Raw genomic sequence first — 17,419 nt, forward strand, 5'->3', positions numbered from 1 at the left:
TGTTTCTCTGCTTTTGCTGGTCACATCCTTTCTGAGCGAGCTGGGGGATTGTGGTGGCTGGGAAATGGGAACGTGTGTGTCATTCATTCCAATATTATGTAGTATTTCTCAGGATTTCTGCTAAAAAGGGTGTAGTTATACTTCTGTGAAAGTTATTTGGGCCAGATCTGCAGATGGTACTGTAGTGGTTTGGGTTTCTGGGTGCAGGTGACTGTGCCAGCAAGGACACAGAAAGGGTTCTTACATCAGCTTGCAGCTGGACAGAAATATTTTAATCCATAGGAAGTCTCTGGTGTTTGTGAGGTGGGTGATGCTCAGAACTCCTTGGTTCCTGTCTCTCTGTGGTGTTCTTTGCTTGCTAAAGTAGAATTTTTGCCAAAAACCCAATAAATAAATAGATCCACACTTCCAGGATGGTGACTCCACCACTGCCCCAGGCAGCCTGTTCCAGTTCTTTACAACCCTTTTTCCTCCTTATATCTAATCTAATATTTTTCCTTATATCTCATCTAAATTATAAGGTCGGTACAATCCAGTTCTGGTTTCTTTCTCCATCAGTGCCTGGGCGCTGGGAAGAGGAAATTTTGTCTCTGTTTATCTGTCAGAAAGTACTGGCTTTGAACAGCTCTCAATCTGTGCATGTTTTTATATCCAAGAGAGAAATCCTGTTCATTTGTCACCCTGAAGCGACGCCACTGGCTCGGTGAAGCTCCCTGAGAGTTAAACTTTGCTGTCACCCTGTGCCCACTTGGACTTCACGTGGTGCTCTTGGCAGTGTCCTCAGTGTGAATGCCATCCCTGGGATACCCTTGGCACACCGTCTCTCTTTCCATTCAGGATTCTCAAATGTGATCCTTCAGGTGTTTACGTGCACTTTTAAGGATGTACCTGGTTTGTAGTGTAGGCACCAGAGCCTTTGGCGACATCAGCTCTCCTCCATTCGGGGCTGTGGGAGCTGTGGTTGCAGCTCTTGACCTGCAAGTGCTACCAGGCTGTTCCAAGTGGAGAACTTAAAAACTGGGAGCTGAAAAGTAGTCCTCCCACTCACAACTCTGTCTTGCTCAGCATGGTCATAAAAGAGGGGAAATATCATAAAAATTGAGAGGATAATGCAAAAAAGCAGTCCTGCTGCCATCAAAACAGCCTTTTTCCTTCTTTTGGGATTTAGTTCAGTATGTTGTTTACATTTCTTATAAAAGCAAAGCTATTAGTTAGGGAATTGATCTTGCAGCATCTTGCTTTTTTTTTTCCTTTGTAAAAAACATGATTTCAGGTTTAGTATTTACCAGTGTTTAACACCACTGTTGGTGTATTTTTTAGGAACTGATTGATCATAACTGTTCCTAACATTTTAGTAATGATATGGAAAAAGCCACTGATGTGATGACCCTGAATTCCAAACAAGCAGTCACACAGCTCTGCATTGGGCAGAGAAAACAGACTATTGCCAATGAGGGTCCTCAAATCAATTAGGGACAAAGCTCCTTGGAGGTTAGCAGGTCCCTTAGTCAGGGGTGTGGAGGACTTAACCTGTAACTCCTTCAGCAGGACCCGCCCTTGGAAAGGGCGCAGTGCTGACAGCAGGGTGGGCATTTGTACATTGCATCCTCTTTTCCCGTGTTTGGAACTTGGGATATACCTTGTGATGGGATGGAGGAAAGGTCAGTCCAAATGCACAGACCTCAGAAGCGTAAAGAGACCTGAGAGATGCATGTCATGATGGCTAAAATACTTTACATCTTGGAAACACACAGACTATTGGGTTTTATTGAGTACCAGATTATTCCTCCCAGGTTGTTCCCGGTGAAAAGTGGGTAAACAGGAACACAGGGAGATACCTTCAGTAGGGAATCCCTCTATAAGACACCTCTGTTGAAATCTTCCAAGAATGAGGAGGAGAATATCCACAGTGCCACCTTTGCTTTGGTCACCCCAGCCCTTGGCAAGGCAGCCTGGGGACAGCACACAATTCTCATTTCCCCTCTTGTCTCTGTGGATTGCTTTCCCTCTGTTTTGTGGGAATTCAGTTGCTTTCATCATAGTCTGACTTGTGATAAGCAAGCCATGAGTGGCTTGAAATTCAGGTTATTCAGATAAGCATCCTAAGTTGTAACTATAGAAAGTTGAGCATGCAGATCAGCTTGATCTGCAGTGAAAACGAATCCAAATTTAGTCATAGATACAATCTTCCATAATCCAATAATATTCTAGAATTATAATATAATGACTTTATATTTCTGGAATACTTAAAAATAGTTTTATACATTTATTATTCTAGAATACTTTCATCTTTCTGTAGCTATTCCCATGTAGAAAAATAAATGGCTATTTGTGTGCCTACAGCACCATAGGCTGTTATTTTCTTGCTGTGTGTATCCTTTACTACTATAGCAGTTCCAACGTAAAAGTTCAAATAGTTTGGAATTTTAAAACTTTCAAGTGCAGTTCAAGCACTTAGATCAGTGTCTGCTTTCCAGACTGCTCACCAGACAAAATAATTAAGGAATTTTTCTGCTGTAAATGTGGGCGAAGCTGTTTCCTGGCCTGGAGATGGAGGAGACGCAGAAAGGCGACTGCGCCTCGCATCATTCTTGATTTTATCTGTGGGATGTGAAGGAATCTTTCAACGTGTAATCCTTAAAATATTGATCTTGCAGAGGAAGGCTGAGGCTGGAAGGGATCGTCTGTCATCAGGTTTGCTGCTCATGTGGTGTCGTGGAGTTGCATTGTGGGTTTGAGGGTCTCACCTCTGGTTTCCCCCCACTTGCTTCAGGGAGTCTCAGGGTGGGGGTAGGTCCAGCTCAACTATACAAGTATTCTGGGATCTTTTATTTTTCATTGAATTATATTGCCTTTTAGCAATATCATTGCTTTATGACCCTCTGGGATGTGCCAGCATGAGGGAAATACCATTGAAGGAAGAGCTGCTGGGCTCAGAGCTCCCCTTAAACCAAGTCCCTTCTTTTAAATCTTCAGATCAAGACTAATGAATAGCACTAACTCCAAGCTCGTTTTTATTATCTGGACTATTTTTTCTCCTTTGCAAGTGCCAATATTCTAACTTAAAACTGCATTTGGTGTATGAGAAAAAATCTGCAGCTGATTGTAGCCCATAAAATGAATATATTGAAGCTCCCAGTGTTTGAGTTTATTGAGGTATAAATACTAGAATGTGGCATACTATATAGTTCAGCTGATTCCTTGTTCTATTTTTCTGAGTCTTTTTTCTAATTTTATTTCTCAGATACTCAATACAAATAGTTTCCTGGGTTTGATTTTGCCCTGGCATTTTTCAGGCTGGTTCTCAACAATATGGAATTCAACAAGTTGAATAACATTTTCTGTTTACTGTTTACATTTTAAAAAGCAAAGTTTCTGTTTTAAAAAAAGGAGAAATTCCAGATGTCTCCAGGCAGTAGGAAATGTATGTAGTATACAGCCTAATAAAATGGCAAATATAGCAGAAGTTTAAAAAAATGGTTCATGTTAACAAATGGTCTGAATTTAAACACCAGTCAACACCAGGACTTCATTTTAGGAGAGGGAAATTCACATGTGAAGTATTAAAATATAACTTTATAAATACATTTCCTTAGGACTGGGATGTTGTGCATTTCCAAATCATCTTTAAAACTTCCCTTTTCATTTAATTTTGATTAGATTTTCTAAAATGGAATAAACATAAAAGCATTAAAAATATGTTAACCATGAAAGCTAAATGCAAAGCAGATACATCCACAGCAAAGATATGAAAGCCAGACCCCTTGTTCCTCAAGTGCAGTATGGGAGGGAAACCCCTTCATTGCCGGCTCGTTTCCCCACAGGAGCACTTGCGGATTTGCCCCTCATTAAATGATTTCAGAACATGATGTAAAGGGCAATTAAATCAACAAGAGGCTTTAGTGTTGAAAGGGGGGTTCCTTTTAGATGTCTGTTGCAGGAGAGAGGTTTGGCTTTGGGAGGAGAATGGTGTTTGGGAGAATTCAGTACCAGCGTTGCCCCTGCGTAAGATGGGGAGGCGGAGTTGCCGTTCCTATGGACTGTTATGGAAAGGGCAGACAAATTCTAGGCCAAAACCTGCCAGGTGAATTTTTTTCAGAGAATGGACTAATTGACCCTTACTTTCAGTGACCTCTGTGTTGATTTTTAAGGTAAGGGTGTCAACATGCCAATCAACTGCTATTTGCAGCAGCTCGGCTTTGCTGAAAAGATGCAGAAACTGCTTATGTGGTACTTTTGGAAATTCAGTTTTATGGGTCTGTTTCAGACCTTCACCTGTTTACTTAAACTGTTCTTGGTCTTTGTCCGTCATTGTCCATCATTTTCAGAGAAAACATTACAGCAGTGTTCTCAAGTTGGTTTAATGCTCATTTCCCTCTTCATTTGAATGTAGTCCCCGAAAATTTGAAATATGGAATGATACCTGCTTAGCTTCAGAAAAGGTATGAGCAGGAACTCACATCACTTTTTTGGGAGGTCATCAGAGAAGATGCTGTGAGAAGTTCAGGTGAACACAACTAAGATCAAGGGACAACGTTCTTCCCCATCCTGACAGTGTTTAAGGCCAGGCTTGATGGAGCTTGGAGCAACCCGGTCTAGTGGAAGATGCCCCTGCCAATGCAGGGTGTTGGAATGAGATAAGCTTTTAAGGTCCCTTCCAACCCAAACCCTTCTGTGATTCTATGATTCTATGACAAGAGTCACAGAAAACGCAGGACAAAATTTTTAAATTTGCTTGTTAAGCTCTCCGTGCATTCCATGGTTGAAAATACAATGGTGATGGAGAGCATGACTCTTTTGCATTTATGTCAGTTGTATGTGGTTGTACCCTCAGGAGCTAATAGGATTAAAAGCCTGATGCAGAAGAAAATCTTCACACAGCAAATTTTTACTGAAGCCATATGTTTGACCAGTGGTACCTACAAGCTCAGATGTTATCTAACCCTAACTCGTTCCCTGTATTTTTCTCTTGGCCCCAAGGAAACAGCCGTGCCACAAATCACTCTACTTAACAAGGGCTTCAGAAGTAGAGACTACAGAGGCAGTGCCCGCGGGAACTTAGGAAAAAAATACCATAAAATTCTGATTTTCTTTGCCCTGTTTACAGCACTGAAGCAAAGTAAACAACAGCCCAGGCCGAGTGCAGGGGCTGCGTTATGTGTGAGCCGCGCGTTGCCCAGGAGAACCGGGGTGTGCCCGTGCTGGGGCTCCCTTGTAAGCCTTCCTCACCATCTCCCTTCCTTCTCCAGACGTGGATGAGTGTGCTGTGGTGAACGGTGGCTGCCAGCAAGGCTGTGTCAACACTCCTGGCTCCTTCCACTGCCAGTGCCGGGCGGGATTCCGGCTCCACGCCGACGGACGCACTTGCATCGGTAAGGAGACATTAACAAGCACTTCACCTACTTCCAAGGTGTTGTTTTTCTCTGCTGAACCTGTCTGTGTCTAAGTGCAAAGGTTTGTAGACTTCCCCAGTCTTAGTTTTTACTAATTCACAAAGGATGTCATTATCCATCCCACTTCAAGCAGCCTGTGAGAGTTCAGGTATTGCCAAATTTACTACTTTTTTGTTTGATTTTTTTTGTGAACAAAAAGCAGTGATGCTGTCCCATGTTTGTGAAAATTCCTTCTGTTTTGCATTAGAGAAATACAGTGTTTTCATGTCAAATGATGGTGTTTTTTGAATTCTGAGCATTTTTTGCTTTGTGGCACATCTCCCTGTCCTGGGACTCGATGGTTTTAAAGGTCTTTTCCAACCTAAATGATTCTGTGATTTACAGTGTGGAGTTACCCTGTGTGTGCTCATGTCAGTGACAGCACCAGAGGGCTCAGCAGTTCAGCCCGTGACGCGCTGCCCATTTAAGTGGAGAGGATTAGGAGCCATTAGAAATAAACCCTGTGTTTCTTAGGTTGGACTCTGAGCCCTGAAACAAGACATAACAGAGTAAATTCTGCATGTTGCTAAAAATAATAATATAAAATATACAGTCCTTGTATTGCATTTAAATCAGTACAGAAGTCAAGTTGTTGAATTCTGAAAAAAAAAGATTAAAATGTTCTTTCGTCTGGGAAGAGGGAAAAGGGCATCATTTGTTTAAATTTTTAACCCTGATTTGAGGTAATGTGAGAAGAACATCAAGTGTGGTCAGACCACATCTGCAGAATAAGTTCACTCACACTTTGATCATTGTCTCAGTTCTTGCTCAAAGTCCCTTGGTTGTGATTAACATCAGCCAAGGGTGTCATCACTCATTCCTGGTATTATCACAGCAGGACATTCACTGATGCAACTAGAACACAAGAGGTACCCATGCTCAAGCTGTGGGAATAATGGTTTGGGTTTTTTTTTTAGTTAAAAATATACTCTTTTGTTGGGTTTATCACACAGAGAGACTTTTCAGTGTTTTGGTAATTAACTGCAATTAAAAATATGGTAAAGTCTCAATCTTTTCTTGATTATCTTATTTAGTGAAAGAATGGGTAGGAAACACTATTGTTAGAGAAAAAATAATGTAAAAGCAGAGTGGTTCATATTTAACTAGAAACAATAGTGTTTTTCTTTGAATTAAAAGATAATTTTTTCTCTCTGTGATCAGATCTGACCAGGGAAGACCCAGAAGTGAAAAATGTGAGGTTTGAGTTTCTCTGAATAGTCTCATTTTCAGCTGTGGTGGAGAGGGAATTTAACACAAAAAAAAGGACTAAAGTGACTTTGGGGAAAAAGAGGATGATAAACTGAATGATAAATGCAAAAAGTAGATATAATGGCAGTTGAATGACTTTGCCTTTTCAATATGTAAAACTTTCTGTGGACATAGAATAGCAAAGTTTTCTCAAGCTCCAAATAATCAAGAAGCTCAGTTTGGAGTTGTCGGAGCTGGGAGCAGTATCAGAGAAAAAGTTTTCAGCTCACAAATGTAAGTATTCTCAAGAAGTTATTAAAAATACTTCATGCAGTGATCAGTTTTGTTTTCAATATCTCAGAAATTATCAAGGAGACACAAGAAATAAATCCTAAGATGAGAGTCAGGAGTGAGTTTCAGAAAGAGCTGCTATCATGATAATGGATTTTCACAATACTGACAGAGGATATTGAGTTCTGTTTCAGCTGCTTAGGCAAGACACCAAAATAAATGGATATAATAAGCTCTAATGCATTGGAGCACAGATACTAATTGATGAGAAACATTTCCTATAAACCAGTAATCCAAGAGTGCCTAGAACTGGGATTTGGGCAGAGGTGCTTGTTGGGGATGGAGAGTTTGTTTCTTCTGCTGCCCCAGGTTATGCATTCAGCTTTCACCACTCATCTGATCAAGAAGTAAACCCAGTAACACACCCCTCTTTTGACCTCATGCAGCTAAACAGAATATGTAGCATTTCAAATAGGGCTTGGATTAGCAACAGTATTTCTTCCATGGATGCTTTAGAGGCTCTAACGATCTCTCCCACATGCTGAGAATAAGAAGGGACTACATTCCAGCACTGTGCTGTTTATGGAAGGTGATTATCTCAGCTGCAGAAATAAGAAACAATCATCCCTTTAGACAGGCTTTTCAGATGAGCCCAGCCCAGATTGCTGTTGCGTTCATTCTTTCCACGTCTTCTTTTTCTTTTTTGGCAACCCTGTGTTTCTGAGAGCAAAAGTGCCAAAATCATTTGAGGGGAAGCAGATTTTGCAGCCTGGATGGCTTGGATGTCTCCCATACATAAGGAAGTGGATCTATCATCTTATAAGATATTCAGCCTACTCAAAAACTTGGGATAAGCTACTTTCTCATGTGATTCATGGAATATTAATGAACTTCTGTCACGAGCTCTTTCCAGTGAGTCTAGTCCTCCTGCCATGTCATCATAGTGTGTTTGGGATCCTGACCAATTGTTGGTGCTTCATCCCTCCATTGCCAGTATGATCCTCAAAGTACATGGATTGAGGAAATCTGTTTGTTGTTCCTCCTGCTCTCATTAGAAACTTCTGCTTGTACCCGAAGGCAAAGACCCTCCAAAATGCATTCCCTTGTTCAGTGAAAACCAGTTTGTGAATGTAAAATACTTCATTCTTGGATCCTTTGATAATATCTGATATTTTGTGCCATGCCAGAATCCCATCTTTTCCAATGATCCTTTTCTTTCTTTAGCTTTTTAGGTCCCACAAATTTTGCTCAGTATCTAATTCATTTTTGGATATATGTGCCAGACCAAATATTCACTACAAATTAGGTAATTAGAGTAAACAGAGGTAACACTGTCCAATTTTCTGTTTGTTTTGTTTGTAATTCCTTGATTATGTTATTGCAATGAATTTGGCTTCAATGGAGTTTAACTAACTGCTATCTGGAAAAGCTGAAGCTCAGAAAGAACATGTTTATTTTAGTATCAGGCTGTGGGTTTGGATTGTTGTAGAGTCATTGTCTTCACTGGAATTCATTCCTGTTTGAACTCCTAGAAGTGAAAGCAAAGCACGGCTGTTAGACCCTGATTCATCTCTTGTGCCAGCTGTTATCTTTGATGTCTGCTTTATGTTGAGATGCAGGTTTTTATGGAGATTTTAGCACACTAAGGCTCTTAATAGAGGAAGTAACAAAGAAAATATCTCTACAACTCTATCATCTGTGTTTTCCCACATAAATAAAAGCACTGTATTTCTGAAGTTACAATTCTTACATTGCTAAGCTTGGATTTAAGGTGATGGAAAACATAGTCTTGAAGAGATTTCATGTTCTGACCCCTTGGTTGCTACACATGCATCTAACTATAGCTTCAGTCTCAGCTCTTTGTCAAAATACAACCATTATAAAAAACTAATGGGTTGAGAAATGTGTATTTCTCAACTATCAGGAGATCTGGCCTATGAGAAAGCTGGAGAGGGACTTTTTACAAGGACATGTAGTGACAGGACAAGGAGAAATGGCTTCAAACTGACAGAGGGCAGGGTTACATTAGATATTAGGAAGAAATTCTTGACTGTGAGGGTGGTGAGGCACAGGTTGCCCAGAGAGGCAGTGGCTGCCCCATCCCTGGAAATGTTCAGGACTAGTTTGGACAGAGCTTGGAGCAACCTGATCTAGTGGGTGTTCCTGTCCTGGGCAGAGAGTTGGAACAAGGTGATTGTTAAGTCCCTTCCAACCCAAACCTTTCCATGATTCTATGATCTTTGTCTTTCCTGCATGATGCCTCCCACCTCTGTCCCCCTTCCAGCAATGCTGCCTCCCTCTGTTGGCATTCCCAGACATGGCAAAGAGCCATGGCCGTGCCTGTGCCACTGTTCCTGTTGGCACTTCACAGAGGGGCTGGTTTTCCACCAAATTTCAGGAGTAATTCCTTAAAAGCAGAGGGCATTCTGTATTTCTTCCTGGACCCTGTGGAGGTGCTCAGACCTCCAGCCACAAGCCCCTTTATGACAGGTGGAATTAGACTCATGTCGTGCCGAGTCTCTCCCTCTTTCTGATCAGACAGCGCTTGGCAGCACGAGCACAATCCATCCTGTTCTGTCCCCAGAGGCTCTTCTGCTTCAGTCTGGCACCTCCTCTCATGTATCCAGCATGATGCCTCGGCAGCAGCCATGATAAACCTGCCTTGGCTGCTCCAGAGGAACCTCTGGCTCCCTGGCCACTGGCAGAGCCCACTCTGGACTGGGATGAACGGCCTCGCCAGCATAAGCTCTTGGCACAGGACTCCACCACACCTGTGCCCTTCTGCCTTTGAAGCCTCCAAAATTCTCATCATGACAGGTTGCTGCTCATCTCCTCTTGCATCCAGATTGGCTTGTGCCCAGGAAAGGAGGGAGGAAAATGGCACTTTTAAAAACCGAGATGTATATTCTGTCACTTGGTTTTAAGATGCTTTTCATCTTCTGAAATATTTTCATCTTATTTGAATATTCTTGCTGAAAAACGGGCCTTTGGATACAAATGTGCAGGAAGCTGGAAGCTCAGAGTGTATGGGATCTGCTGCCTCCTGTGTAGACATGGAGCTGCTTTCAAGTTCCATCGCTAACAGGTTAGAAGGTTCATGGGCATAGATGGAGATCAGAAGCCAGGTCAGGTCCTTGTGCAGTGAGGTGCCTCCTGCCTCCTGCTGGGTGTGCATCCAGGAGAATGTAAAAATTTGCTTTTCTTTTCGCCTTTTATCACATACTTGACTGCACACACTCAGTATTTGCTAATTGGTGGCACAGGGTGAAACAAATCCTGCAGCAGGCTTTGTGTCTAACATTTGCTAATGTCTATTACAGATAAATGAGTCCAGATAAATGAATTACAGATTAATATGAATATTTCTAAAATAAATATCAAAGCTCTTTGATGAATTTTATTGGGTTCAAAGTTTGGTGCCTTCCGTGAACGACCAAATAGTCTTTTCGTTTGCTCACGGAGAACATGAAATTGTAGAGAACACAGAATCACTGAATGGTTTGGGTTGGAAGGGACCTTAAAGATCATCTCATTCTACCCCCTGGGCAGGGACACCTTCCACTATCCCAGGTTGCTCCAAACCCCGTCCAACCTGGCCTCAGACACTTTCAGGGATGGGGCATCCACAGCTTCTCTGGGTAACCTGTGTCAGCACCTCACCACCCTCAGGGTCAAGAATTTCTTCCTAATATCTAGTTTAAATCTCTACATTCTACATCCCTGCTGTTAAAATATATGTAAATGCAGCCATGCACAGTCACACTTCCATCCATACAGCACAATAGCAGCTTCAAACCATCACTCTTATTTTTACATGCAGCGTGTGAATAGGTGTGGGTGTGTGTGAAGATATTTTGGCAGGAGGAGAAATGTTTCTCCAGAGGCCGGGGATATGTGCTGAACAAAAAAGAATATTAATTTGCTTGGGTGAAAGAAGCAGCGTCTTTTGAGATGTACTGAAGACCCTCTGTTCCTGTGGTTTGCTTTGTAAATCTGTCCTGTGGAGCTTTTGGCTCCTGTCATTTGCATTTTCCTGTGCGCAAGGCTGAGGAAATCAGCCTGAAAGACAATTTTTATTATTATTATTATTATTTTTAATCAATGAAAGCAAGGAGAGAAAAAAGCAATCATTGGGCAAGTGCCAGCAGGGCTGCTCTTTTTCTCCCCTCCTTACCTCAGTGGATTCTCAGCGCTTTGGTGCTGTCAGATCAAAGGGTGCTGTGCTTCAGTCAGCATTACAGCCCTTAGATCTCACCTGCCTCTCACTGGAATTAGGCTTTCACCAGTGTGGGACACTGTGTCAGACAAACCCCGTGAAACAAGGGAGGGTAATCACTCAGGGGATGGGACAGGTGCCTTTATGAAAGCAGTTTGGAGAGGTTTGCCTATTTTTACTGTCATTTATATATTTAAAATAGGAAATAAGTTTCTCAGGTTGTTGACGTGCATTCCTCCCTTGCTTCCTTGGCTCCAGCCCTCCATTCCTGCAGCGTTAACAACGGGGGCTGTGAGCAGGAGTGTGTTCAACTCGAGGACCACTACAAGTGCCAGTGCCAGCCAGGCTACCAGCTGAGGAGGGATGCCAAATCCTGTGAAGGTAAGTCCTGCTCTACCTGCCCAGAGACACACAGTAAAGGCAATTTAAAAGACCCCAGGCTGGTGTTTTGGGTCACAGTATTCATTCCTATTTCCCTCTGCTCTCCGAAAGCAGCTTTAGGAATCACTTATAAACAGGGTTTTAAAATGACACGTGTTTGAGGTGTGAAGTTCACACTGAATCACAACTTCAAACAAGATTTTGACCTCGCAGACCCCTGGCTGCTCCTTGCACACTGACAATGATGAGATAGGTTAGAAACTTAATCGTATTTTAACTCTAACATTTTATTACTCATCAAGTTGTATATAGAGTTGGCCTGCATAACATGTTTTATTCTACATGAAGTGTTTTCTTTATCTGCTTTTGGCTTATCACAGTCTGATTCATTCATCCTCCCCTTCACGTTTCTAAGCACTCTCACAAGCAGAACAGCAGTGCTACCTTTGGGTTCGATTGTTGCTTTTCTCTTCTCATATATCTCAAAATATTCATCGGTTTTTAAGGCAGCCCCCCCCCCCATTCCCCAACACGAGCTCACACACTCATACCCTTGAATGTGCCAGAGAAAGATAGGGCCAAATTTATGGATTTATTGCACTAAAATCCCTGTCACAAAACCGTTTCCATATGGCTCCTCTTCTGCTCAGAGATTTTATATGCTGTGTATGAAGTGTAAGTAAATCCTGCTGTTCAGCTTGATTCCAGCTCCCACCATGTGCAGCAGGAGCGCGCCCTTCACTTTTGGCCCCCTCAAGTCCTGCCCTCTGCAGAGACTGGGCCTCAGTGAGCACCCACAGCAGACTGACCTCTCTGTCTGTCATGGAGTGGCCAGGTTTTGTCCCTGAGGTTATCAGGAAAAGTTGGAAAAGGGGAGCTTTAGTGCAGAGAGAGCACCAGAGACCTTGCTCCGCTGTCCTCCATCCTGTTTCCAAACCTCTCATGTCTCCTCCGCTGCCTCTGGTACTTCAGGTGTCCCTTGCCAAGCCATGTGCAGACAGCTGCACAGAGCTTTATGGTGTTTTTTCTGGTGTTGTGGTGGGACACTGGTTGGATCAGTGGGGTCTAATTGTGGCAATGCCTGGAGGGGTGAAAGTTGTCCCTTTGGAGCCATGGAGTTGGCCATGGAGCAGCTCAAACCTCCATGTGCCATCTCATGCTGTATCCCAGCTGCCAGCAGCTGGTTCAGCTCAGCAGCCAAACCAGCAGGCTGGGACCTCTGATGGGGGCAGTTTTGCCACTGCTGTTCCTTCCCTCACATCGTGGGGCTGATGAGGGTCAGCCCCTCACCAAAGGCAGCGATTTGTCACCAGTCAGTAATTACTGAACAGTGGAGAAGAGGCAGGGTCAGCTCTGCAGGTGAGACCTTGCCTGGATCTGGCCTGGGTGCCTGCTTACCTGTGTTCAGGGTGTGGAAATCAAAATAAATCAGTGCAGCCTCCCCAGGAGGGCAGCTGAGCTCAGAGGAAGGAGAATCTGTAAGCAGAGCTCAGCTTGCAAAATTAATACCAAGTAGGATGTTCTTCCCCCATAAATACCTTAGTGAATGAATGCCTGGGAGAGAAAAGTGCTAGTTGAACCAACGGACAAGATTTTTACAGGAACAAATGAAGCTGAAGTGGCCATGAACGCATTTGGGTTGGCAATCAGAGGTGTTTTAAGTAGAAAAGGTGGGAGGAGGTGAGCCTGGCTGCTTGTAATTTCCAGCCACAAAGCATGGCTGCTGTAGGCATGGTTTGGATCGAGAAAGCTCAGCATCATGAGGGTATTTACCACAGCAGGGGTAGCTGCTCTGCAGGTGTGAATTCATGCCTGCAGACTCCTTGGGAGCTAATGCTGCACCCCATAGCCCTGAAAAGCCATAGAGAAACACTCAAGCCTAGCAATTTTAATCTTACCCACTTTAAGTTTTCCCCAGTGTAAAGTCATGATTACTGTGAACAAGGAAGTTAATTTGATAAGGCCCAATTCTCTTTCTTTATGTACTCTAGAGGTCATGGCAGGCAGGACTGGAGACCCTGTTCTTTGCAGCCTTGCAGTCAGTGAAGGTCTGGAAGGTCCACAGCACATGCAGGGCTTGTGCTCACACTGCACCGAGAGCATTTGGTGCTGTCCCACATCAGTGCAATCACCATGGCTTTCTCACACGAGGTTCCTGGATATCTGGGACACCTCTTCTCTGGTGACACGTTGCCCAGAGAAGCTGTGACTGCCCCATCCCTGGAAGTGTTCAAGGCCAGGTTGGATGGGGCTTTGAGCAACCTGGTCTAGCAGAAGGTGTCCCTCCCCGTGGCAGGGGGGTGGAATGAGATGATCTTAAAAGTTCCTTCCAACCCACAGCATCTCGTGATTCTGTGTCCTGGGACATCTGGGAAATCAAATCATTCCAGTAAATTTATTGCCATAGTGTTTGACAGCTTGGATTAGATCTTCGTAGGATGGAGTCTGTTATCTACTGAAGATATTAAGTGGAAAAAAAGAGCAAAATGTGTAGGAAAAAGAACACTAATGAATCATTTTTAGCTTCTCCTGAAACCTGCCTATACCAGGAACAAATATGTCACTGGAAAGCAAGTCAATCAGTGATTGCCTTATGTCCTGAAGATCTTTCCTTTACAAACTTTTATCTCATCTAAGGACTTCCAAGGCTGCTATCTTTATTCAAATTACTATGTTTTACTACCATCTACCATATAATTTGTTGTTTGCCTGTTGTCATGTCACAGAGCATTACAAGTTTTACTTTCTGCTGTAATCATTCTCAAATTAAAGCTCTAGCTGCTCTGAAAACCTCTATAATATGCAGGTTTAACAGATGCTGTTTGATAGTGATTTCATTTAATTTACCCAAATAGAAAAAGAATCAGCAAATAACTCAATATTTCATATCAGCAAGGAGTGAGTTCTTGCTTGAAGCTAAATCCTTTGTAGAGTGCAAATTGTCGAGCTGCAGAGCCAAGTTGTCAGCCTTGAAAGTGTCATGTACGATGAAGTGCTGCTGTTCCTTGGAAACCTATTTGCAACCTATCGTGTCAGAAGTCCAATTTCAGTTCTACATCCCTAACAATGTTTTTGGGGGGTTTTTTTTGGTTTTTTGTTTATTTAAATACTGTCAACTCAAACTCAGCCTTGCAGAATGGAATGGTTGTGTTCTTGAGACGGTGACGTGAGGGACTTTGAAGATGTTCTGGGGCAACGTCCTCCTTTGCCAAACTGTGGCACAAAATGCTGCTTGGCTGTACAGAAAAGTGAAAATTGGAGGAAATGAAAAAACCTACCCCGTGTTTAAATGTATCTATAGAAAGCAGAGGTCTTTCTCTCCTATTCCCTTCTGCATAGCTACATATATATGGATAGCTGCTGGAAGAGCAAAGCAACAAGGTCTAGATCAAGACTCCTTCAGGGTTCCTCAAACCCTGACTTCACTGCCAGTGCTGTGGAACTGATGTTGATTTTCTCCCTGGGACTCTGATAGAAGGTGGCTTTTACAGAGCTTGGGAAGGAGATGATGGGCTGGAGGCCAGTGAGGAATACTGGTCCAATGTCTCAAATCAGACAATAATTAGTAAAATGCTAAAACTGAATTAGAGCTTGAATTGTAAGGAAATAAGCATAAATTTTAAAAAGCTTCAATTGAATCTAAGCAGAACTCTAGAGCACACATTTTAAAGGTGTCCTCCAAATTTACCTACAGAGTGTTACTCACCAGTATGTTGGTGTAATGAGTGCTCCAACCCAAAACCTCAGCCTGATGCAGAATATCAGATCTTAACCCAAATCAGACCTGTCTAAACAGTCCTGGCAGGTCTATTTTGGTGTGTGCCAAGTCTTTACCCAGGCAGATACCTGGGTATGCTTCCAGCAGCTACATGTTCCAGAAATAAAGCCAAAAACCACAGTGAAATCTTTGAGCTTGAAACTTCTGTAGGCACTTTTTATAAAGTGTTTCTAAGTACTTGCCCCTTAGAGTGGCTTATCCTTGAAAAAGTGTGTTATTGTTCAAGAAAAGGGAAAAACCTTGATGTACAACATGAATGGCATATGTTTATAGACTGAAGGATGTCTTTGGGGGTTCTTCAGTGTTTATTTCCTCTAGAGCCTTTTAAATATTCATTGTCTCATGGTGAACTGCACCACTGTGTGTGTTTATGGGTTCACACATATTGGAGTGCTAATTGCTGTTGTTTAGCGAACTCTTGAAATCTGTTCAGGTACAACAAAATAAGAATAAAATGTACTTTTTTTGTCCTACTTCCCATGTGTAATACAAGCTCAGTTTCCTGCTGTTTAAAGCATTGCTGCTGCTCTGTGAAAAATATTGTCCAGCAACAGAGGAAATAACATCCAGAAAAACAACGGCTTTACTATGTACCAAAGTCTGTCAATTTTTTTTTCCCCAGTCTAATCTCTTACAGCTACTTCATTGTAACGATGGCAGGTAAGACCATTTTCAGGCAAAAAAGTGACCTTTCAGTTGACAGTGTGCTCTAATTGGTTTCAGCAATAGACCCCTGCACAAGTGGGAACGGAGGATGCTCACAAATCTGTCAAAATGCGGGAGGAATTGCAAAATGCGAGTGTCATCCAGGGCATTATCTTTCTGCAGACAAAAAGTCCTGTTTAGGTAAGAAACTATGGACTATTTATCGTGAAGAAAGTTATTAATCAGAGCTCACTGAGCTCTGGGTGAAGAGGAATGTGTTACACAAATATATGTGTGCATTTTGAATCAGCGTCTCTCTCTGTGATATTCACATCATCCCACAGTCTTGAAGGACCATTTTGGTAATGAAAACTCCTCTGTGATCTCCTAAGTCATGCTTTCAAGCATCTGGATTTGTAGATGCTGTAGTGTTATTGTTGTAATGTTCCCTTTAAAATAATGTCCCAGATACAGCTCCTGGAAAATTGGTTCAAGTAACACTCTGAACCAGGTCACTGAAAACCTATTTAGAATTCAAAGGGCTTTTTAGCTGGAGAACTGTTTCCATATTAATGGAGAAACTACTGTGAAGGAAGAAATCCCGATGTGTAAGATTTCCAAAGAGAGTGGCTTAAAAAGTTGAATTCCAAAGTCCTGTATTTAGTCTGGGGTTCTCAAAAGGATCTATAGCATCTCTGACCCAAAATGTGTGGGAATTAGAGATCAAAATACCTGCTTTTCTCTTCCAATATGATTGAAAGCATTGGTGGACTTCATGGTGCACAGATTTTTAACAGCCAAGCCAGGATCAACATACATATTCAGATACTAATTTTAAACTCCTCCTTTTAATAATTTGGTCAACATTTTGCCAATATTTAAATTATTGTCTTGTATAAAGGGTGCTGGGTGCCTTGCAAAATACTTGCTTCCTACCCTGAGTATTTTATAGTGCCTGGAAGCCTTTCTATGAGTAGCAAGGCACACCTCAGCAATTGCCCTCTTACTGGAGTAGTTCATGAAGAAGTTACTGAAAAAAAAGTATTTTCAAGTAGTTTAGACACTTCACTGGTGATTATTAGATGGAAACAGCAGTGGGTTTAACAGTAGGGTCAGCATGTTACTTGTTCTATCTCAAATACACATTGACAATTCTGTTAATTTATGTATAAACTAAAGCACTGAGTTAACTTGCAGTGTTATATATTGGAACAAATTTTCTCCCTAGCCTCATGGTAACAATCTTTTGAATCATTAAGCAGCATGTCTTGCCGTGGATATACAATTATTGGTTTTTCCTCCTAGAAGTTATTCAATGTCTTTTGCAAAATTCAAGCTGGTATTTGACTCTCTGGAAGCCGAGCTGGAAGGACACAGAGGGCAACTGAAGTCTCATACTTTGGCTGCATTTCCAAGACAGGAAGAAACACATGCAGGATGGTGGCTGTTTACGGGTTACCAACCTTTTATTATTATTTTCGAAAAGAA

General features: G+C 42.3%; 1 protein-coding gene across 2 annotated transcripts in view; it reads left to right on the top strand.

Moving 5' to 3' along the window:
- The window catches only part of LOC135419443 (multiple epidermal growth factor-like domains protein 6), a 192,870-nt gene that overhangs the window by 117,858 nt on the left and 57,593 nt on the right, over positions 1 to 17,419 (top strand). For both annotated transcript variants that reach the window (XR_010432993.1, XM_064665802.1), the window contains exons 6-8: positions 5,250 to 5,372; positions 11,386 to 11,508; positions 16,010 to 16,132. Coding sequence is in view for 1 of the 2 variants with exons in the window: in XM_064665802.1 (XP_064521872.1) it covers positions 5,250 to 5,372; positions 11,386 to 11,508; positions 16,010 to 16,132 (369 nt within the window). In the remaining variant the exon portion in view is untranslated. The remainder of the gene's footprint in view (positions 1 to 5,249; positions 5,373 to 11,385; positions 11,509 to 16,009; positions 16,133 to 17,419) is intronic.

The sequence above is a fragment of the Pseudopipra pipra genome, chromosome 10 (assembly GCF_036250125.1).
Source record: "Pseudopipra pipra isolate bDixPip1 chromosome 10, bDixPip1.hap1, whole genome shotgun sequence".
In the NCBI taxonomy this organism is placed as follows: Eukaryota; Metazoa; Chordata; class Aves; order Passeriformes; family Pipridae; genus Pseudopipra; species Pseudopipra pipra.